The 25,532-nt window shown below is 36.9% G+C and overlaps 1 protein-coding gene across 3 annotated transcripts in view; it reads right to left on the minus strand.

Annotated features, from left to right (window-relative positions):
- LOC150093698 (kielin/chordin-like protein) overlaps window positions 1–25,532 on the minus strand; it is a 1,333,292-nt gene that overhangs the window by 229,908 nt on the left and 1,077,852 nt on the right. For all 3 annotated transcript variants that reach the window (XM_090412628.1, XM_090412627.1, XM_090412629.1), the window contains 2 exons: window positions 24,172–24,265; window positions 7,737–7,819 (listed from right to left, as the gene is read on the minus strand). In XM_090412628.1, the coding sequence (XP_090268754.1) occupies window positions 7,737–7,819; window positions 24,172–24,265 (177 nt within the window). The remainder of the gene's footprint in view (window positions 1–7,736; window positions 7,820–24,171; window positions 24,266–25,532) is intronic.

Raw genomic sequence — 25,532 nt, forward strand, 5'->3', positions numbered from 1 at the left:
GTCTTTATATAAACATGAACATTTATATAAAGAAAGTTCTGAAGCCCTACTACACAGACCAAATTTAAACTGCAATGATGTTCTTACTATTCCTAAAGTATGGGAAATTGTCATACAAAATTGTGTAAAATAATTATTATTAGTTTTTTTTTTTTTACTTCTGTAACACGTTATGCACGTTTAATGAGATTCTATTGTAATCATGCGCCCTAACTGTATGTTATTCCTATTATTGTTTAAACTACTGTGCTGATGATGTCTTAAGATACTTAGGATGAAATATTTACAATTAAATAATTTTCACTGTGGCTAATACGCGTGTTTCTTTTAGTTATGATCTCACTACAGGTTTCGTTATTAAAAAAAAATATATATATATATATATATATTATTATTATCAGTATCACTAAACCTTCATTGAGCCAAAGAGTCATGTTAGGAAGTCCTTGCTATCATATACCATCTGATGCTCATTAAACTTTTTCAATGTTTTCACTCAGAAATCCATTTCCATAAATAATACCTACTCTTCATATCTATCTTTTACATCTTTCAGTGATGGACTCTTATTCTATTCTGTTGCCCTTTGTGCTATGAAAAAGCTCTTGTACAAAATATGCTGTCAGCTTATGTCTCAATTATATTACTATTCTTCCTTCCACAAGGCTCTGCAGATGGCATTCCTGTCTCTGGTTTGTTCTCATATCTACTATTTGAAATCTTACAGTAGTGCAGTCATTCTTCTCTTACCAAAATCTCTTGCTTTTGGTAAGAGAAGTGGAATCTACTTGTTAAATATTATAATCTTCCTTGTGCACCGATTTTATCACATGTAGAGTGGTCACGTGTGACCCAATCAGGACCATTGTACAGTTCTTACAATTCTAGAAATATGCCCAAAATTTCAGGACTTTGTTTACCACATCAGAATCAGCCATCTTCTCCACATAATTAAATATATTCCCCACAACTGCATACATTAAATAACATTTTTGCTTTCATATTTCAAAACAAAACCTTCCCTTTGCAATAATGAAGTTGTAGTCCCACTGATGTGCCCACACAACCAGTGTATTGAAATGCTTCAGTAAAGCTATATCTTTTGAGCCATAACAGCTCTCACACATGTAACTGATTATTGCATTCTATCTTATACTGCTTCCATAATGTGATCCTCTTCCAGCATGCACACTTAATCTCCCCATTGATGCATTTCATAGCACAAAGAAACTTTATAAGGTCTTTTCAAATGAAGGTGAGTTATCTAGTCTCATATTGGGATGGCAGTGATTCAAAACAGACAAACTGACTGGTAGAACACATAATTAACAGACAATGCATTAGCCTCATAGCTTTTGTTGCTTCAGCGCTGTAATGCAAAACAATCAAACCCAATCTATTTTATACTACCCTATTTTAATATCCCGAACTATAAAAGACATTCAGGCATTGATTGTGTTAGAGATTTCTTAACTCATGCCTAAGTATCATTGATCTCCTTCCTAACTTCTCATTCCAGCCATTGCTCTTATTGCCTTAGCCACTCATCTCCAGACCCCTCTCCAGAATTTCTTCACCATAATGGGAATCAGATGACCAAATATGAAAATAGTAGTAGTTCATGTGTGATCTGATTAAGCACTGTACACCCACTTCTTTACCTCTGCTTGCCAGTGTCATTATTAAACCAGCTGTGCTGCATTGTCTTCACATAATTTATGATGTTCCCTCTGTACTTTAGATCAGTGTTAACCACTACCCATAAGGTATGCAAATTATGTCAAGTAAAAACTGGAAATAGAATTTTTCTTTTCTGGGATATTGATCCTGATATGCATTTCATGCATTTTGCTGTATCACTCAGATACTGAATCTACCTGATCTATATTCATCTGACTAATCTATTACCTACTGCCATTTCCTGTAACTTATACAATAACCTGAATGTGGCAGTCTGTTAAATGCTTGCTGCAAAATAATAATAAAAAATGTTGAAGTCATTGGGAAAACCTACTGCAACATTCATTCAGACCACCATCCAATAAGAGCCACCCTCAAAATACAAAGAAAAAAATGAAGAATGCATACGAGCACAGTCCAACCATAAAAAAAGCTCAAAACAGATAAACCCAGAAGAATTTAGAAAAAATATGGAAGAAACTGACTGGAAATTAAAAAATGACATTGGTGAAGATTTAACAAACTTTAATAATCAGTTAATGACCTGCAAAGAAAGAACCTCCTATGAACTTCTTCCTAAGACCAGGGAATGCCTATCAACAAGAATGATAGAACTATTGAAGAAAAGAAGACTTAGAATATAAAATTATCTGTAAACAACTGAGGCAGAATATCAAAGACACCTATAACATATATAGAATGACAAAATTGGCCGCAGTAGCCTAAAAAAAAACTAGAAAAAGAAATAAATCTAAAGCAACCACTACCATCAGCCTTCATAGACAATCAAGGAAACAGACACACAAACAGAAGTGAAATGGAAAAAATAGTAAAATCGTTTTATGAGAACCTTTACTTATCTAAACAAGTAATCACAGCTCCAGTACCAGACAAAAATTTGGAAAATTTGGAAATACCATTCTGTCCTACCTGAAGAAGTAAAAATGGCTATCCACCATATGAAAAATGACTGATCACCAGGAATTGACGGTATAAAATCTGATAAATTTTAAAAATGGGTGGACAAATACTATTTAAAGCTCTAGCAGAGATATTTACCTGATATATATATATATATATATAATTAAGAAAAGTACCTACTGAATGGAAAACATCAAAGACCATAATTCTGCATAAAAAAAGTAATAAAGAAGACATCAGTAACTGCAGACCCATCTGTCTATTAGCACACACACATAAAATATTCGCCGGAGTCATCCTAAACAGAATACAAACCTCCATCAACAAAAATAGCTGCAAACAACATGCCAGTTTCAAAAAAGGGTTTTCAACAATAAATCACATTCAAACTATTGCTCAGCTAACAGAAAGATGCAGAGAATACCAGATTCCACTTTCTCTTCTTTTTATAGATTTTAAAAAAGGCATTTGACACTGTTGAACATAATGCAGTATTCCAAGCTTTAATAAAACAAGGTGTAGAAAAAAGCATACATCCAACTCATAAAAGATATCTACAAAGAAGGCACAACAAATATCACCCTTTTCAATCACCCGATTAAAATTAACTTAAGTAGAGGAGTACGTCAGGGTGATGTCTTATCACCTAATCTCTTCACATCTACTCTGGACAGCATCATTCGAAAAACTGACATGAAAGGTAAAATAAACATTGATGGTGAAATGTTAAATATCCTACTATTCGCCGATGATGTGGTATTAATATCTCACTCACCCAAACTCTTAGAATCAACGCTGAATAACATAAGCCAAAAATGCCAAAAAATTGGATTGGAAATACATCTGGCCAAAACAAGATGCAAGAAAAACAAATACTGTAAAGATTATACAATCACTCTAGAATCCCACACCGCTGAAAAAGTTGAAGATTACATCTACCTCGGCCAGTCCATAAAAATGAATAATGACATATCAAATGAAATAGCAAGGAGAAAAAGAGCTGCTTGGATAGCCTTCAACAATAAAATAAAATAAAATAATTACCAACCAAAACATAGATATAGAAATAAGAGCCCATCTTTTCAACAGTCATATCTTACCAGCATTAACTTATGGCAGTGAAACATGGAACATAACTTAAAAAGAAGAACAAAGCTTAATAACAACTCAACGTGCAATAGAAAGAAGAATGTGCAACATAAACAAAATAGACCACGTAAGACACACAGAAATCAGGAAGAAGTCTGGATTCACAGATGTAATAAAAGAAATCTACAACAGCAAAAGAAGATGGCAGGACATCTCACCAGAATGAGAGACAACAGATGTACAGTACGAGTTACAAACTGGTATCCGAGAGATACCAAAAGGAAACCTGGAAGACCAGCCTTAAGGTGGGAAGACCCAATGATTAAGAAAGTCAGAAGAAAATGGAGAAGAAATGCCCAAGACAGGAACAGCTGGACTCTTTATGACCTGCAGTCATGGAGAAATCCTGACTGAAATCACAGGTCCATGAAGGTAATCAAGGTAAATATTCAGTATTAAACATATGCTCATGAATTTTTTTCTTGTTTTTTTAATTACAAAAAAAAAAAAAAAAAAAGGTGATCAGCATGCCCACAAGCAGTACAAGGCAGAGATAAGAAAGGTGACATGTATAGTAAGGAAGACCAAAGCTAATTATGAGAGAAATCTAGCTGAAGAGGCCAAAAGAAATCCTAAAGAGTTATTTTACTACGTGAAAAGTAAAAGAAAGAATGAGTTTGAATAGAGCTGATGGTAGGGATTTAACAGAATCAAACCAAATAGATGGATTACTGAGTGTGCATTTTGCAGGGATCTACAATCTAGGGGTGGTAATGCCTGATGTGACATTGACTGATGGGAGAATAGAGGTTGAAGAAATGAGGTGCTCAAAATATTACAGAACCAAAATGTGAGCACAGCAATGGCATTAGATGGCAAACTGGGCTATGTATTACAACAAGAGTGGGCCAGGGAATTATTAGCTCCCCTAACCAAGATGTTTAATTTAAGCCTCAGTACTCAGAAAGTGCCAAGTGGAGTGGAAGGCAAAATAATCGCACTGCATAAAGTAGGCACCAAGACAGAAGTAACAAATTACATGCCAATCAGCATCTCAGGAGTGGTGGTTAAGGTGCTGGAGCAATTGGTGAAAAGTAGAATACAGGACTGGGTGGATAGGACTATGATACTCTATAAAGGACAGCATAGTTTTGTGAAGGTAGGTCTTACTTTAATAATTTGCTTGCTTTTGTATGATATAATCAAGTAACAATGAAGTTGGATAAGGTGAATGGCTACTCAGTGATACTGATATATTTTGCAAAGGCATTGGACATGATTCCACATAGAACTGCATTGCATAAATTGAAGCAAATGGAGATGGATATGAATTGGGTAATTTGGATTAGAGGGTGGCTGATGGAAAAATAACAGAGTGGTTTATGGAGAAGTTGAGCCCCAAGAGAAGACAAGTGACCAATGGTGTACAACAGTGCACAGTACCTGGTCCTCTGTTGTTTAATTTGTTTGTCAATGATATAGAAAATGAAGAGATCTCAAGCTTAATAATTAACAATAATATTTTATTTTGACTATAATTGATGGAACTGAACAGCAGAAAACTGATAAACCAGAGATTTGGCAGTGATTGTGGACAGGGAGTTGAAGTTTAGAGAGCATATTGTAAAGGTAACAAAACAAATTAAAGATACCAAGAAATTATATACTTGGTTTAATCCTTTATCCAAGTGAAGGCAAACACGTTTGCACCTGAACTATTTTCAGGACTGGGGCAACTTGTACATAGAAGCTTATGACTTCACATCACTTGCCTTAGTATCCCATAATGCAAGGCACATATCCTTACGGTTATGTATAATGCTATGTATTGTGGGAAGGGTCACTACCCAGATCAGTTTGGACCTTTATTGAGATCTCATCAGTGGGAGCCAGACCCAGAGGTGATACCAAGGTTGAAGTAAAGGAGAAGTCATATTTTTATATACGAGTTGGCAAAAGGTGTCACACCTTATTATTATAATACTCTGGATTATTATTATTATTATTATTTGACACCTCTAGGGAGTCCAAAGACTCATCGAGGGAGAGTGTGCCAACAGCATCGAATGATTAATCCCCTTCCAACTACTAACTGCGCTCAAACTTACTTAACTGAGCCATTAGTAGCAGAGGCTCTACTAATCGACCAACTTTTGCCGGCATAGTTAGTCATTGAAAGTTTTTCTACTTGGTTATACTATAAATTAAAGATACCAAGAAATTATATTATATACTGGTTTAATCCTTTATCCAAGTGTAGGCAAACAAGTATGCACCTGAACTATTTTCGGGACAGGGGCAACTCGTACATAGTTCAGGTGCAAACTTGTTTGCCTACACTTGGATAAAGGATTAAACCAAGTATATAATTTCTTGGTATCTTTAATTTATAGTATAACCAAGTGGAAAAATTTCCAGTGACTAAAACAGCACATCATATCATATGGCTGTTGAAGAACACTCTAACAAGCAGGGATAGAGAGGTTATAATAAGGCTTTAATAAGGCCAAATCTGGACTACTGTGAACAGATTGGGGCACTCAGATTCCATGGAGATGAAGAGAAGAAGTGGTGGAGAGGATCCAGAGGAGAGTGATAAAGATTGTGGCAGGTCTGTGGAATGCATCCTATGAAAATAGATCGATGGACTGTGGGCTTCAAAAATTAGCTGACAGGGAAAAAAAAGTGACAACATTACAGAAGCATTTAAGTTATTAAAGGGATTGTATAAGATTGATGCTGAAGACTTTTTCAGTATACGACTAGAAGGGAGAGAACAAAGGGTCATCCATGGAAATTATGTGTGTATGATTAGCAAAGTATGTTATGACTAGATTTTTTGCTTGGAGGATGGTGAATGGATGCAACGAGTTGCTAGAAGTGGTAGTGAATGCGTCATCAGTGAATAAGTTTAAAGAGAGGTATGATAGGGATTGTGTGAATAATGGATCTTCTACAATGAGTCTTCTCACTTCATTGAGATGCTTGTGCAATAAAAATAATAGAAAATACTTTCCAAACTTATATGCATTCATTACAACTCATTTATATAAATAGAAAATGAGGAATAATATCATACTTGCTGATTTTTTACAGAAGGTTTGCATCAAAAATTTTATTTTGTCATACTGCTTAAAGCTTAACTTGATAATTATTATTATTATCCAGGCCTCTATTGAGTCAAAAGACTCATTATGGGAGGTCGTTTTTAGGAAACACAAAGTTTATCATACCACTCCTTGAACCCATTGACCTTTCCCGCTCCAACCACTCTCTCAGGCAATGCATTCCAAGGTTCAACCACCATCCACATAAAGAAATCACTCCTCACCCTTTTGCACACAGCCTCCTTTTATAACTTCCAGGGATGGCTCCTTCCTTCCGTTCCACCAATGTAATTTATTGAAAGGACTCTCCAATGTCTACCCTGTTAACTGCCTCTCAACAGTTTAAAAGTCTCGATCATATCACCTCTCCTTCTTCTATCCATCAAACTCTGCAGTCCACATTTTGATAATGTGGGATGTGAAGTTAAATATTTTTCAAACCAGGACAATTGGCATAAAATCAAAACTATCCTGATGAAACTGGAACATGTTACATTAACTGACTAACTCTAGTTCAGTTGGGATTACATAACAGATGAATTATTGTGTATGCATACTGTTAATTGTTATTATTTATTTTATTATTCTTATTTTTGAAATAGCTGCAAACCTTCCTTTATAGAAAGTCAGAATTCAAAGTAGCTTTCACAGTGAAAACAGAAATTTTAAATTTTTAGTTTTTTTTATTATAATTGGTATATATCAAAATATTGGGAAAATTTGACTAAGCAAAGATATCATTAGTTCATATAATATGCATGTGTGTACTCACATGCACACGTACGTACACACACACACGTACACACACACACACACACACACTTAATGTTATTAAATATATATGTCTGGGATTGTAAATAGCAAATATGTTAAAATTTTATAGTTAATAGCTACTAAATTCATTGCTTTACAAATATAAATTCAGATTATTTTATTTACCATACATAAGCAGTCTTCACATGGATTCTCAGGATTAGTAAACGTTTTATTTTCTTCAAATCGAATTCCAGATACGACACATCCTGCAAAAAGTTGGGAAACAAGTGGTAATAAATTACATTCATAAGCAAAATTCTAATGATTACACTCATTAGAATTCTGATATACAGATTTGCACAGTGTGTTCTCAAGCAGTTAACAAATGAACAAATAGCAATCTCATAAACAATACCAATATCATTTAAGATTGAGTTGTCAACATTTCTCATCTTAATCTAAATATCTTGTTATTATTATTAAGAGAGACCTCCAGGGAGTCAGGGACTCACCGAGGGAGGCCACACTACGCGCACCAGCTATCATATTTGAATTCCTTCACACCGCTTGCACTCACAACATCCAATGATAATCCATTCCAATCACGCACCACTCTATGAGAGAAAAATCTAGCCCTCACCCCCTTTCTTTGCAGCATTCATTCTCAGCTTCCTAGGATGCCTTCTTGTCCTTTCATAAATTGAAAAATTCCATCAATTCAAATCCTGTATGATCCTTTCAGAAGTTTTAAGTTTCAATCATATCACCCCTCTCTCTTTCTCCTGTTTGCTAGTGTCTGCAGTCTACAAATTCTCAGTCTGTCTTAATAATCAGTATTCCACAATTCTGATATCATTTTTAACACACTCTCCTTTGCACTTTCTCCAATATATCAGAATCACAATGGAAACCAGGAGATCAGACCTGCACACAATAGTCCAAATGAGGTCTGATCGTTGCATAAATGCAATGCTGAACATTCATTTCAGCATTGCAATTATCTTTCGAGTTGTATTTGCAATCTTTGCTACACGGCCCCTGAACTTCAACTTTCTATCTACTAACACTCCAAGATCCCTAGTCTCATCAGTTTCTTCAAGCATAATAACACCAATATAATACGGCATTGGATATCTAGTCACGCCAAAGTGAATGATTTTACATCTGCTGACATTGAACTGACATCCATTTTCCTATGCCCACAGTTCCAGGCTATTGAAATCATTCTGCAAGTATTGCATATCAGCAGCATTCCTGATTACTCTACCTATCTTTGCATCATCAGCAAATAGCTGTATGTCGCTTGCCAAATCCTTTCCAATATCATTCATGTACAGATTGAATAACAGTGGACCAAGCACTGATCCTTGTGGTACATCACTTGTTATTTATTTTTTTTTATTATTATTAATCTTTGTACTGGTTATGGGCAGTACTACCCTTACATCACGTCCAGACCTGATATAGACTTGATATATATCCTGTAGGGGCCTCAAGGAAAGAACTTTTACATCCCTCTGCATAAGCCCAAGCTGTTTTAAGTCATTATAGCTATCGTGCTCCATATGCCAAGTAAAGAAATGGTGGCGCTGGTAAACCTCGGAGTTGTCCCATGCTCCTCCCATATCTTACTAACCAGATCTTGGTTATTCTTATAATAGTTTATCTTATTATTATGGCTATAGGCTAGTGGGCATCCTATTCCCACCACCTGAGCATCAACTACCCAAAAGTCACCATCTCTTTTAATCACTAAGTCTGGCTTACGCAAACCCGCGGAGGTCCAGTAATCTGGTTCCATCGTGGTCTCCCAACTTTTGTTCTTAAAGCGGTTGTTCAGAATGTAGACCACAGAAGTCGTGCCTCTGCACACAGACCCCATGGATGCGGAAGAAACACTGGGCTATATGAGACAATGTCTTACTGTAGTGGCAGCCAGCCCTACAGTTTAAGTTGTCACTACCCCACCGAGCTGTGCGGAATCATATCCCTCGTATACCACTTTTTGATATCTGTCAGTCAGTCATCCTCTTATCCATGCTAATATTCTATAACCCAAACCCATTTTCTCCAATTTATGCAATTGTCTACCATGCTATATTCTGTCAAAAGCCTTAGCAAAATCCAAAATATTATGGTGTATCCATTCCTCTTGTCTAGTTTAATGGTAACATTGTTATAGAATGTGAGCAAGTTGCTAAAACATGACCTTCCCTTAGTAAACCCATGTTGCTCATTGCAAAGTAGAGATTCACTGTCAACTCATTTCGGAATGCAAGCCCTGACCAATTTTTCCAAAGTCTTCACCACCACTCCTGAGATACTAATTGGCCAATAGTTGGATACATCAGTCTTTGCACCAACCTTGTGCAATGGAATTACCATACATTCTTTCCATTCCTGCAGAATCTTCCATGTTTTGAGACTCATATGAAACAGCTTGGTCAAAGGAATAGCCATTTCAGCTGAACACTCTTTTAGCACATATGTTGATACCATCAGTCCCTATTTCTGGATTCTTATTCAGTTTGTGCAACAGCTGTAATACCTCGACCTCATACACCTGAGTTTCTTCATCCAGTGAAGAGGTAGCACAATGTCATGTACAATAGGTTGATAGCTTTTAACATAATGAGCACAAATTAGTTGAACAACCTTTTCTGCATCTGTAACCCTCACACCATCTGCATTTAGAAGAGTTATTCTTTCATATTCATTCTTTCTTTTACTTGCAGCATATCGATAGAATTCTTGTGGGTTGTCTTTAGCACACAGAACCAGTTTTTTTTCATACTCAGACTTTGCTTTCCATACAATTGTGACCATTCTAGCCTGTTGCTTAAAACTTTCATCATGGACATCATCCTTATGCACACGGTATTCCTCATACTTTCCCCATTTTCTTTTTTCATACGAATCTCTTGCTTAATAAAATTACATATCCATTTGACTCCTACCCTATTTATTCTTTGGACACTCAGGACATACTCTAATATCACATAATTTAAGTATTGTTTAAATGTTTCCCATGCAGTGTCAATATTCTTCTCATCCATCAACCAACTCCATTCCACTGAACTCAGTATATATATTCCTCAGTTGGTCATAATAACTAAATACTTAAGGAATTGACAGCGTACACTAGAAATATAAATTAAATCAACTTTAATATATACTTTTCGATATTTTGGCAACTTCATGTTGCCATCTTCATGGGAACTTAAGATAAAGACTTGTGCACGCAAGTACAACATAACAGCAAATGAGAAACGAAGTGAGGAAGCTACCGTTTTCCTAAAGTCTTGATGGTGCCCGCTGGCGGGTTATATTAGGTGTTTTTGGCCTTTGGGCTGAAGTTCTTCTGATATATGTTTCCTAAACTAGGGGCAGTCTCATGCATCCAAATTTGTTGAGGTTTGGCATGTTCCTAAGGACTGACGCTGATTCCATGAATAGTCTTTCATATTTGAACTTGCTGCGGTGTATTACTGTGGCTTTCTTCCACAGTAATACACCGTATTTCTTCCACAGCATTGTCTGCAAGCCCAGAGTGGCTGTACTGGTGAAATCAGATGTAGTCCTTGTGTTCTGAGATTCTGATATTTGCTGTCCTGCCTGTTTGGCCAAAGTAGGACAATTTACAGCTGTAAGGGACCTGGTATACACCAGGTAGGTCTTTAGTGGAGTGGATAAGGGATGCCAATTTTCTATATGGTCTGTAACAAGAGGTGAAGTCATGTTTTTTTAGGATTTCGTTGATTTTTTCCGAGGTGTCTCGGATGTAGGGAATGGTGATGGATTTAGAGTAATCTTTTTTGTGAATGGGGGGGGGGGGGTTGTGGATAACTGGTTTTAGTATTTTTTGGATTTTGTGTGTGTGTGTGGGGGGGGGTGTAGCCATTGGCTGAGAAAGTGTTAAGGATGTGTAGTGTCTTACTCCATATTGTTGTGGGGGGGGGGGGGGGGAGATTGTTGGTGAATGTATCTGCCTGTATGGGTGGGTTTTCTATAAACTGAGAAAACCAAGGTTCCATCAGGTTGGCAGGTGACTAGTGTGTCTAGGAAGGGGGAGGCTATTGTTTTTCTCTTTTTCAAGGATGAACTTGATTCTAGGGTGTTGGTTGTTTAAGTGTGTTAAGAAGAAGAATGCATCCGGGCCATGTGGCCAAATAGCGAACACATCATCAACGTAGCAAAGCCAAATCTTAGGTTTTTGTGGGGCAGAGTTTAAGGCTTTCTCTTTAAATGTCTTCATAAAGAAGTTGGCCAAGGGTGGGGAATGTGGTGAACCCATGGCTGTCCCCTCTATCTGTTTGTAGAATTTTTCAACAACATATCAACAAGTTTGATAAATTAAAAAAGAACTCGACGTCCAAACCAAAACTACAAACCAACACTGCAGTTAACTTTTCTTCAGTCATCTTGATGCCTGAAGCACTCAATGCTCTGTCACATGGTCACAACTTCGGCATTGCTCCTAGGAAATTACCAGCCAAGGAATTAATGATCCAGACTGAATGCGGGATTCGCCACCTTCCAAACCACATCACCAATGATATTAGATTGGATGTAGCCTGTGTTCTCACAAATGCAAAACCACCAAAAACCAACATATGCATTAGTGAATACAAGTCTCTACAGGAATTGAAGAAAAACAAAGAAATAGTTATCACCAAAGCGGATAAGGGGTACGCCACTGTGGCACTCAATCATAATGACTACACAGGTAAGCTTAAGGCTTTACTATTAGATCGAGCTACTTACCTCTCCATTGAATACAATTCCACCAACTCACAAATTAGAAAACTCCATAGGCTCCTTAAGAAGGTCACTTCTTGGCCTGTGAAGATTACTAACAGATTAAAACCATATAACTCTAGACCCCCACCCATATATATGGGCTTCCAAAAATACATAAAGAAAATGTGCCATTACATCCCATAGTGGATGGCATTGATTCCCCCACTTACAAACTAGCTAAATATTTAGCCAAAGCGCTCTCAAACTATACTGGAAACACACCATCACACATAAAAAACTCAGCCCACTTCAAAGCCAGTATAGAAAACCTTACACTCCGATGTCAAAACTGACATAATGGTCAGTTTTGATGTCTCCTCCTTATTCACAAATGTACCCCTCAAAGAAACCTTAGAGCTAATCCAAGCTAAATTTCCTCCCGATATCTCAGCTCTATTTCAGTTCACAATGAACTCAGGCTATTTCGTTTGGAAGGAAAAATTCTACAAACAGATAGAGGGGACAGCCATGGGTTCATCACTTTCCACACCCTTGGCCAACTTCTTTATGGAGACTTTTGAAGAGAAAGCCTTAAGCTCTGCCCCGCAAAAACCTAAGATTTGGCTTCACTACGTGGATGATGTGTTCGCTATTTGGCCACATGGCCTGGATACACTCCTCTCCTTCTTAACACACCTAAACAACCAACACCCTAGAAGAATCAACCCTGGAAAAAGAGAAAAACAATAGCCTCTCCCTTCCTAGACACACTAGTCACCTGCCATATAGAAAACCCACCCATACAGGCAGATACATTCACCAACAATTCAGCCCACAACAATATGGAGTTATGAAGACTCTAGTCAACAGAGCAAAACTAATCTGTTCAAATGACCAAGCCCTAACTACTGAACTAAATCACATCCTTAACACTTTCTCAGCCAATGGCTACTCCCCCCCACAAAATCCAAAAAATACTAAAACCAGTTATCCACAACCCCCCCCCCCATTCACAAAAAAGATTACTCTAAATCCATCATCATTCCCTACATCCGAGGCACCTAGGTTAAAATCAACAAAATCCTAAAAAAACATGACTTGACCTCTTGTTACAGACCATATAGAAAATTGGCATCCTTTATCCACTCCACTAAAGACCAACCACTTCCCCTAGACCTACCTGGTGTATACCAGGTCCCTTGCAGCTGTAAATTGTCCTACTTTGGCCAAACAGGCAAGACAGCAAATATCAGAATCTCAGAACACAAGGACTACATCTGATTTCACCAGTACAGCCACTCTGGGCTTGCAGACAATGCTGTGGATACTCGCCACAGAATAAGGTGGAAGAAAGCCACAATAATACACCGCAGCAAGTTCAAATATGAAAGACCATTCATGGAATCAGCCTCAGCCCTTAGGAACATGCCAAACCTCAACAAATTTGGATGCATGAGACTGCCCCAAATTTGGGAAACATATATCAGAAGAACTTTAGCCCAAAGGCCAAGAACACCTAATATAGCCTGCCAGGGGGAGGCTTGTCCCTTGCAAGGAAACAAAGTGAGGAAAACGGTAGCTTCCTCGCTTCGTTTCTCATTTACTGTTATGTAGTACTTGCGTGCACATGTCTTTATCTTAAGTTCCCATGAAGATGGCAATGTGACGTTGCCGAAATATCAGAAAGTATATATTAAAGTTGATTTAATTTATATTTCTAGTGTATGCTGTCAATTCCTTAAGTATTTAGTTATCATGTCTAACCAGCATGTAAACCTTTCTACAGGAATCAGTTGGTCATAATTTCATTCATAAACTTACTCACTTCCCAAGTGAGTACTGCACGATCACTGTCACCAACCAGAGGCAGAATAGTTACATCTTTAATTATAACAACTGACACGCCTTCTGACACTATAGTCAAATCTAACACTCTTTGACCACGAGTTCCTTCTGTCATATGTTGCTTCAGGAAGTTGTCCTGCAACAGCTCAATAAATGCATTTTCATTCTTCTCAAGAGATTCTACTGCTGGTTAAAGGAAATTTTGCCATAAACATTTTTGCTGCAAGAAAATTTGGCATAAACATTTTCCTTCTTTTTCTACATTTTCCTACATTTAAGCCATAAGACATTTTGCAGTAATTTTTGTAAATAATATCAATAGATGATCAAGGATATTATAAAATCATTAAAAAGGCAAATCTTTATTCAGGTAAATATCAGTAATACATAATATAATGAAGTCATTTAAAAATTGTGCAAAATAAAAGAGATGCTGCATAAATAATTAACTTTTTGCTGCGGATTGTATCAAAGCACTTGTTGCTGAAGTCTCGTATTAATATCATTATAATTTTTCTTCATTTCTGCTATGCCTACTCGATCTGCATCACACATTTTCTTCCTTGCTAAACTCTCTTTCTTCATCAACTTAGCAATGAGTTTCCAGATACTTGGATGCATTTTGGTAATGGAGCTTTGCATTGCATTTTGGAATCCTTCTATACTGTTGTTCGTTCTCTGCATATTATTATAAGTTCTTTCAACAATGTTCCACAATTCTACAGGGAATTTCAACTCTATTCTTCACCTTCGCAAACCGCAGACCCATTCTCCTCCTATATAGTGGGTTTCAAAGTAAGATACAAATTCTTGGGACAAATCATCATCATAAGTCAATTCAACAAATCCTTCAATAACATCTCACTGGAAGAAATGCTAATGCTGTGAAGCATTTAATTTTTGTGTTGAATTCAGCAACTATTTTCATCATTCAGCACTGAATGTTTTGCATAACAGAGTCAGTGCATAGAAATATTTATCAAAGGAAGCACACAAGCAGACTGGAAGTTAGAAAGCTTAATTTTAAAGAAATTACCTTCCTTTAACTGATTGGTTGGTTGGTAAGGTCACTAGATTGTTAGTTTTATTTTTTATGGTGAAAACATCTTAAGGCAAAAATGTCTTGCAGCAAAAATGTTTACGGTGAATTTTCCGGCTATCCAATCAATATTTGGATAATTAAAGTCTTCCACTATGAATACTCTTCGTAGTGGAAGAAGTGATGGTGATGCATTTCTTCATCAGCAGCAACCGATCCACCAGGTCTTTAACAACACCCTACTATGTAATTGATCTTGATAGATTCCACCTCACACCAGATGGCTTCAAACTCACTGTCGCATGAAATAGTAGTAATACTACAATCATAGGTCTCAGCTCTAATGGGATTCAAGTCATCTAATATCATTAGCAGCAGCCCCCCCCCTCTCCTTCCTAAAAATAGTGTATCCTTTACACTCAATACCTGTTAGTATGTGTGATTCTGATAGCCAGATCTCACTAATGCCTACAATCTGAAGTCCTAACATATTGACTAAGGCAACAAACTCACCCCTTTTGTTTCTGATACTCCTAGCATTCATGTACAAACATAATAATCTACCTGCATGTTCTTTTGTATACTCTTCTCTGTAGTCTATATTATGACACAGTTGGACAACTTGCAGATCTCTGTTCTCTTCTAGTGCCTTATACATGTAGACATATTTGCACACGTTTGATGCATCTGACCCGGATGAGCACAAAGTCGAAATCGTTCTCTCCTCATCAACATTTACATGACAAAGCCCATTCCTGCCATTAACACAGTTATATATTTGATGGTAAAATTAAAGGGGCAGGCACCTAGAATGATTATAAGTTGTCAATTCTTTTTGGAAACAAATCTGGAGTGGAAGCCAGAGAGATTCTGTTTAGTTATTGAGACCAGAGAGGACAGAAGAGAGAGAGAGAGAGACAACAAAAGAATCAAAGAGCCTAGTGAAAATTACAGATAAATAATGGAAAGGAAAAATCAAAAGCATTACAGAAGAATTTTATTATTATTGTCATTATTAAACTGATTAAAAAAATATACATTTGAAAACTAGAACAACAACAACTGTTGACATTTTGCAAAATTTTTGTTGAAAGTTTCTTTCAATTGGTTGTACTATAAATTGAGGTTGCCAAGAAATTATATTCTTGGTTTCATCCATTATAGTGTAAGCAAACAAAGTTATTATTATTATTAAGTGACACCTCCAAGGAATCCAGACTCATTGAGGGGAAGAAACCTCTTCACAACTCTTCGTCTCCACCACTCAACCCACCAACTATAGCAAACTGCAACTACCATCATCATCTACACTAATGCTATCTACTGTCCACTACCACCACTGGTATTTTCACAGAAAATAGCAAACATCCATGCCCACAGTGGGATTCCAAGCCACAGCCTTTTGTCTGGAAAGTAGATCATGTGAAGTAACTTCACAACTGGGCTGCTTGTATATAGAAGCTAATGATATCACATCAGTTGCCTTACTAATCTGTAATGCAATGCACATATCCATACAGACATGTATAATGCTATGCATTATAGGAAGGGCCACTGACCAGACTGTTTTCCCTGTTTAAGTGCAGGGTTACCTCTCCAAAAACTCATGCGATCACTCAGATCACCCAACAATGAGTTAAATGGTCACCTGAGTGACCATTTAACATTTAACGCCGCTGAGTTAAATGGTCACCTGAGTGACCATTTAACTCAGCGGCGGCTCTGCTGAGTGACAGGCTCCCCTACCACCAAGTAGAACTGCTCATATTCCAGGAAAAGCGTCAGCCAAGGAAGCCCTAATACAGGCCATCCCCAATGGATCCAAATCCCTGGATGCTCAAAAGCTCCCTATGGCAAAAACCTTAAGGGAGCAAAAACTCTGCTTCCCTGGAATCAAACCATCAATCAGTTTGGACCTTTATTGAGGTCTTATCAGTGGGAGAGAGGTGATACCAAGGTTGAAGTAATGCAGAAGTCATATTTTCATATATGAGTTGCCAAAAGGTGTCACACCTTATTATTATAATACTCTGGATTAGAGGTAGCTAGTTGTTGAAAGTTTTCCCACTTGGTTATACTATAAATTAAAGATACCAAGAAATTATATACTTGGTTTAATCCTTTATCCAAGTGTAAGCAAACAAAGTTTGCGACTGAAGTATTTTCAGGAGTAGTCAAAAGGTGTCTCAAATTATTACTAAAATACTCTGGATTAGAGATAAATGTTGAATGTTTTTTTTCACTTCGTTATACTATAAATTAAAGATGCCAAAAATTATATTCTTAGTTTCATTGTGAAGTTACTTCATGATGAAACCAAGCACAAATTTGTTTGTTTACATTTGGATAAAGGGTGAAACCAAGAATATAATTTCTTGGCATTTTGGCACATTCACAGCACAGTACAGAGAGTGCCTGGAAATTGTATTTCCAGGCACTCTCTGTACTGTGTTGTACACTAGAAAAAATATTTTGGATAAATAAAAGAATGGAGGAAAAAACCTGACTATATTTTACAAAATAAATGCTATAAAAAATATTATAAAAAAACAAAATAGAATAGAAGCAAATAATAATAATGAAAGATGGGATCATTTCTTTCTTGTAATGGAGGAGGCATTATGGTTCAGGATCAATTTCAGCATGAAGCATATTTTCTTCTCTGATAAAGAGAGAGTAAGAATATAATAAGTTTAGTTTAATCCTTTATCCAAGTGTGAGCAAACAAAGTTTGGGCCTGAAAGTATCTTCAGGACTGGGGTAAGGTAGTGTAACACCAGGCAACTCGTTGCAAAGGTGGAGAAAGCTCCCATCACTCCTATCTCAGTATCTCCCATAATGCAAAGCACATCTCCTTGCGGATATGTGTAATGCTAAGCATTAAGGCAGGGGCCACTACCCATACCAGTTTCAACCTTTATTGAAGTCTCGTCAGTGGGAGCCAAGCCCAGTAGTGGAGATACAAAGGCAGAAGCAATGAGAGGTCATCCTAACCTATAGGAGTTGCCAAAGGGTGTGCAAACTTATTATTAAATTACTCCAGATACAGAGAAAGATGTTGAGAGTTTATTTTTCACTTGGTTAGACTATAATAAGTTTAGTTTAATCCTTTATCCAAGTGTGTGCAAACAAAGTTTGCATCTGAAAGTATCTTCAGGACTGGGGTAAGGTAATGCAACACCAGGCAAACCTGGTGTACTATAATAAGTTTAGTTTAATCCTTTATCCAAGTGTGTGCAAACAAAGTTTGCATCTGAAAGTATCTTCAGGACTGGGGTAAGGTAATGCAACACCAGGTGCACCTGAAAGTATCTTCAGGACTGAGGTAAGGTAGTACAACACCAGGTTTGCCTGGTGTTGCATTACCTTACCCCAGTCCTGAAGATACTTTCAGATGCAAACTTTGTTTGCACACACTTGGATAAAGGATTAAACTAAACTTATTATAGTCTAACCAAGTGAAAAATAAACTCTCAACAAGAGAGTAAGAATTTCTATTTCCCTGTGATATATTCAAGAAAGAGCCTGTGTTCTAGTTTTTCAAATAGGCCACAATACGAGATGTTGTTCCAACTTGGTGATTGATGCATTTTATTTATCTCTTGTTTAAGGTATAAAGCTATAGAAAAATGAAATGAAAACACAAATGAATAAAAAAAAGGAAGTTGCATATTATTTTGCATCGATTCTTATCCGTCTGGCTTGACTGTGTGAGTAGTTGTAGATGCTAGAGGCAATGTCCACAGCATAGGTGCTACTGTTGTGTTTTGTTTGGAGGACATGTCAGATATTTGTATTCCTGGAAATGCTACAGAAATGAATTTAATTCCCTGAATTCAAATTTTTGAGCTTAGGCAGAACAGGAAAGATGTTGAGCCATAGTACCTGATGTATTTCTGTGCTTGTGTGTGCTACCAAAATGCAATCCTGCCTTATTTTTCACAAGAAAGATTTAATATCACTTCCCCTTACTTTTAATACCCAGATCTCAATTCTTTAAACTTGATATGATCTCTCTTCTTGAGTTGACCTACACCTTCCCTGGCACAAAGACCCGTCGTCAATAGCTTCAACTTCCAAAAACACTAGGTGTATTTTTCACTCAAAACACCACTTCTTTCTCACACAATTGTTTTTGCTGATAAATTCCAAATCTGTGTAACTTTGGAATACTGCTTACACATTTGGGGGAGTGGACTTGAAATCTCTTGATGATCTCCCCTCCCGCCCACACACATCACAGATCACCTCCATGTTCTTTTTCAACGATATATGTCTCTTCTATAGCCATTTTCATGGTCACTGTTCTGATGAAGAGGCCATCATCATCATTTCCACTTTCTTTCAAGACTATAAGAAATGAGAACTGTAGACATCCATTTACTGTTCATCTTAAAGCTTACAAAATCAACTTAACTTCCTGATCCTCTTGCACTTGATCAACTCTGTTTTTCTCAAAGACCAGATCCTTTAGTTGTTTAAGAAGAATATATCAGTAGATTCCATCTTTTTTCTGTCTTAGACATCGTACTGATATCATTATAGGTATTATTGCAACCTTTTGAGTGTGCATTTGATATAAAAAAACAACAACTTTTTTTATGCAACTCCCATCCATGAAAGGTTGTAAGCCTATAATACATTAGTACCATGGGTTGATTAAGTTTTTTTTTTTTTTATATTTATTAATTTTTCATATTTTTTGTATTTTCATTTATTTTGACATAAGCTAGAAATCCCACTCTAGAGACAAAAGTTGAAACTTTTTTTCAAGTCACATCAGGCCTCCAATAAGCAAGAAGGCAGTCTCACACTGGGCAGTGAAATTCATCTCCCACCTAAAGATAATTAAAAACATCCATATCCATGGTAGGATTTTTAATCAACTGGTCAACCAGGCTGGCAGGAATGAATTACAATTCATTTCTCACTGTAATCAAAGCAATTTGACAATGACATCAGGAAATTAATTTTCAATCTTGTAGTTAGATATCGTGACACAAGGATTTAAAAAATAGGATATTTGTGTGCTAAAGGAGAACCAGAAGGGTACAGAGGTTACCATGATATTCAGTACCATGATGATATTGAGATATATAATACTGAGTATGAGAACCGATTCAGAGAATATGGGTACTACAGGGTGAAAGCAGGATTTTATATGTCATGTCTTTTAGCATGTGGGAGGAGGGTTAAAAGCTCTCCTTTCACATGCTAAAAGTTATTATTATTATTATGGGCAACTCCAAGGAGTCCTTAGACTCATTGAGGGAGGCCCTAAACATCATGTCAACAGCTATTCAGCTTCCACACAGTATCTATCATACCTTGCCTTGAACCCACTCACAGTGATGGCACCCACAACAGACTCTGGAAAATTATTCCACTCATTCACCACTCTCCATGCAAAAAACCTAGTTCTAACACCCTTTCTAACTACACTCTTGCTCAGTTTCCATGGATGGCCCCTAGTTCTCCCATCACCAGACCTGTTCTGTAAAATTTCCTATGAATTAATCTTGTAAAAATCCTTCAGTAATTTGAATGTGTCAATCATTACACCCCTTTTCTGCCTACCAACCAATTTCTGTAACCCACAGATCTTCAACCTGTTCTCGTAAGGTTCATTCCATAGACCAGCTATCATCTTGGTTACTTGCCTCAGGATCCTCTCTACCTCCTTCCCATCAAGAAGAAACCCAGGGATCCAGATCTGGGCACAGTAGTCAAGATGGGGTCTTATCAAGGCTTGATAAAGAGGAACAATAACTTGCTTATCTCTGCTCGTCAAAGTATTCTTCAGTAACCAAGTGATCTGATGAGCTGATTTAGCCACTTTTGCTATGTGCCCCCTAAACTTCAACTCCCTATTCACCAACACACCCAAATCTCTGGCTTTGTCAACCTCCTGGAATGTGATATACTGCTGCTAATCTTTTCACCCCAAAATGCATAATCTATATAATAACCTTACATTTTGTTACATTAAACTGACATCAATTCTCATTAGCTCAGACTGCCAATCTATCCAAATTATCCTGCAAAATTTTGACATCATGTGCATTCACTATTGCTCTACCCAACTTTGCATCATCAGCAAATAAAAGTTCCTCTCAGATCCTTTCCCATATCATTAATGCACAAATTAAATAGCAGTGATCCAAGAACAGAACCCTGTGGCACCACTAATAACAGGCCTTCTTTTGGACTCCACTCCTGAATAAACTACTCTCTGATATCTCTCCATCAACCCCCTCCTATCCATCTCACCAACCCTATATCCATCCCCACGTGCTGCAGTTTACTGATTAGAATTCCATGTGGTATCCTGTCAAAAGCCTTAGCAAAGTATCAGCAGTATCACTGTAAATCCATTACCCTTATCCAGTTTAGACGTCACTGTATTATAAAACGTGAGCAAGGTACGGAGGCATGATCTACCCTTCACAAAAACCATGCTGTCTTTCATATAGTATCCTATTTTCATCTATCCATTCCTGTATATTTTGCTCTTGACAAATATCTCCAAAACCTTGACAATGATTTCTGATATGCTGATCGGTCAGTAATTTGCAACAGCAGTCTTGGAACCTCCTTTATGGAATGGAATTATTTTCCCCTCTAATAACAGGGAGGACTAACCCTTTCAGGACTAACCCAGAGCTGAGACTGAAATTAAACAATATGGTCAAGGAAACTGACAATTCCTTTGCCTCTTCACATAAGATTCGAGCTGGTATACCATCCAGCTGGTATACCACAGATTTATTTATATTAAAGTTCTGTAACATACTATTCACCTCCATTTCATTCACTTCAATTCCTGTATCAGCCATTGCTGATCGGTCGGTAATTTGCAACAGTAGTCTTGGAACCTCCTTAATGCAGTGGAATTATTTCCCCCCCTTTCCTCCCCTTCAGGACTAACCCAGAGCTGAGACTGAAATTAAACAATATGGTCAAGGAAACTGACAATTCCTTTGCCTCTTCACGTAAGACTCGAGCTGGTATACCATCCAATCCCATAGATATATTTATATTAAGGTTCTGTAATATACTATTCACCTCCATTTCATTCACTTCAATTCCTGTATCAGCCATTTGTTCTCTCATTCTTGCAATATCACAGCCTGGATGATATACACTTGCAAAGTGTTTGCTGAGTAATTCTACTATTTCATCTGATTCAGTTACCTCCCTGCCATCAGCATTCCTTAGAATCATTTTGCCATATACATTTTTTCTTTTAGTTGCAGCATATCCAAAGAACTTTTTGGGATTCACTTTAGCTTGCATTGCTGATTTACTTTCCTAATCTGCTTTAGCTTTTCTTAGAACACCAGTTACCCTTCTGGACTGTGCATTATACTCACTCCACACCTGCAAGTCACCTTTCTCCTTAAATTTCATCCACAATTGTTTCTTTTTTTCAGCTCAAGCTTAATAGCGTTATTCATCCATTTAACTCCCACTTGATTTACTCTGGACTCTAAATATGGTGTCAGCCATTACCTCCCTCAAATGCTCCTTAACCATTTCCCATGCATTATCAACATCCAGCCCTTGAAGTTTAACATGCCATGGCACAGATCCAAGCAATCTCCTAAGCTCGTCATACTTACCAGCCTGGTACTTCCACATGTACCCTGTCTTAATTGAAAATTCCACACATTTAGCCACTTCCCAGGTCAAGACCCTTATGATCACTCTCTCACCAATTGGTGGCAATACGGTCATATTCATAATAGTCAATTTCTTAGATGCAATTACTAGGTCAAGCACTCTCGAACCCCTAATATATTCCATTACATGCTGTCTCAGGTGGTCCCTTAGTAACTGCATAAAATTCATTTCCTTCCTCCGATTTGTCCTCTCCTCCCTCCAATCAATGTTACCATAGTTGAAATCCCCAATAATAATTACCTGTCCTCCACTCGTTGAGTCTATTTGCCTATGCTTTATGTCTCTATCATCTATTCCATCGCCTGGTCTATAGCAGCACCCAACTGTAAATTTTGTTCTGCTGACCTCAGTCTCACACCAGATAGCCTTAAATGTGCTATTTTCACTATCCTGAAATTGAACTTCTATTCTCTTTGGCTGCAGTTCATCAGCTATCATCAATACCCCCCCCCCCTCATTCTTTCTCATTGTCTTTCCTGAATACACTATACCTCTCACATTCTATCCCACTAACTATATAATCTTCTGTTAGCCATGTCTCACTAATGCCAATAACCTGTGGCCAGGAAGAACTAACCAGGGCCAAAAATTTCTTTCACCTTATGCTTCTGTGCTCTAATAGCCTCACATTATTTTTTGCTCCCAGAAATCACGATTTTGTCAAATTCTCATGTGTTACAACTTTTACTACTGAATCTGAATCACCATATAACACTCGCTCCTTAATTTTTCTTTCACTCCCGATCATGTTCTCATTTATCTTATCATGCACTTGCTTCTTTTTGTTAGCTGATCCACTCAGTAGATATTTTTGTAATCGCTCCAGCTGATGCTTCGTCCTATGTATCACTCCACACAACCGAGCTATCTCCCTCATTGCAGCTAACTCTTCATTTTTTTTTTTTTTGAGCAAAAGTTGAACAGAAGTATGGTCACAAAGTTATAACAGCCAAATTTTTCCCTAAGCAATCAAAGCAGTGCATACATCTGTTAATGAATTTAACAAGATGCTATGTTAGATGTGTGAACTGTGTGTGTAAACTCTTATTTAGTTTATGGTATGTCTGCAAGTTACTATCTAAAAATAATAATGAATAGACTTTCAAATATAAGAAGAGGAGTCAATTTACTGAAAAGATATTTTTTATAAAAAGTATTAATGTTTTTAAGTAAAAGATAATGAAATTAATATGTCAAAACACTAAGATCAGAGTGAGTCAATAAGCTTAAATTCATAATTCAAAAAAATATAATAATCAATTGTTCGGCATGACAAACAATACATCAGTATACTTCTGAGTACACCTTTACCTCTGCATACAGGGCAGCATTCACCAGGCACAGAAACTGGTGAGAAGCAAGTTGGAGGATTACACACAATGGGATGGCACATCACGCTTCCATTCTAAATAGAAAAATAAAATTGTAAAATTTTATTTCTATTTATGATGATATTGATTTATTAAGAGATAATTTTCTTACAATGATTTTTAATACTAAATGTTTTTAAATCATAATGTTTATACAGTTATATTATTAAAATTAGAAACTATATTAATTTCTAATTAAGGTAGTAATAAAATGCAATAAAGAAAGGTCACAAGTTGGGAAGAAAATGGAATTTATGCAACCAGTAGGAGATAATTATCTGAAATAGCATGTGAGAGAAACAAGAGGGTTTGAGAATGATGGGTATGGTAATTGCATCAAAAGATCTGTCCATAGCCAAGGTAGCCATTTCCCACTGGGGGGAATAATTGTACATTACTGACTTTGTAAGTTGCCAAATATATGGAAGTTTCAGTTAAGAAGGGATAAATGTGGAATTAAAAAGAGCAAGTTATTATGTCACACTCATTATAATTATTTCAAAACCCACATGAAGTCAAAGACTCATCGCAGCAGACCCTTTTGTCATACACACAGCTCATTACACTATGCCTTAAATACATTCAAATTCTCTGCAGACACCACATTCTCAGGCAATGCATTCCAATCATTCACAACTCTCTACATAAAAAACATGCTTCTCACTTCCTTGCTCACACTCTGCAGACACCACATTCTCAGGCAGTGCATTCCAATCATTCACAACTCTCTACATAAAAAACATGCTTCTCACTTCCTTGCTTACATCCTCTTTATAGAGCTTCCAAAGATGACCTCTTATTCTCCCACCATCTCCCACCAATTTATGAAAAAGCTCTTCAACATAAATCTTATAATAACCCCTTATCTACTCATACATCTCTGTCATATCACCCCTCTTCCTAATATCCATTAGACTCTGCAATTTGTATCATCTCAACCTTTCATCATACTCAACATTCAGAGCCCAGAAATTACTTGAGTCAATGGTCTCTAGATCCTTTCAAATATCTCTTTATCATTTTGAAAACCAGGTGACCAAATCAAAGCCTTGTGTTGTCCTCACAATTTTGGCAATGTCTCCTCTAAATTTTAGATCTCTATTCACCAACACCCTAAGATCTCTGATTTATTCAACCACCAATAATATATCACCACCAAGAGTAAATTTTACATCTCATCTTTGTTTTCCAAATTTTGAAACCTTACATTTTGCAACATTAAAGTGGCGTCCCTACTGCCATGCACATTCACTCAGTTTATTCAAGTCTTCTTGTAAGGCCACAACATCTGATCTATTCTTC

The sequence above is a fragment of the Typopeltis vanoorti genome, chromosome 23 (genome assembly GCF_054136105.1).
Source record: "Typopeltis vanoorti isolate ZY-2024b chromosome 23, IOZ_Tvanoo_1.0, whole genome shotgun sequence".
Taxonomy (NCBI): Eukaryota; Metazoa; Arthropoda; class Arachnida; order Uropygi; family Thelyphonidae; genus Typopeltis; species Typopeltis vanoorti.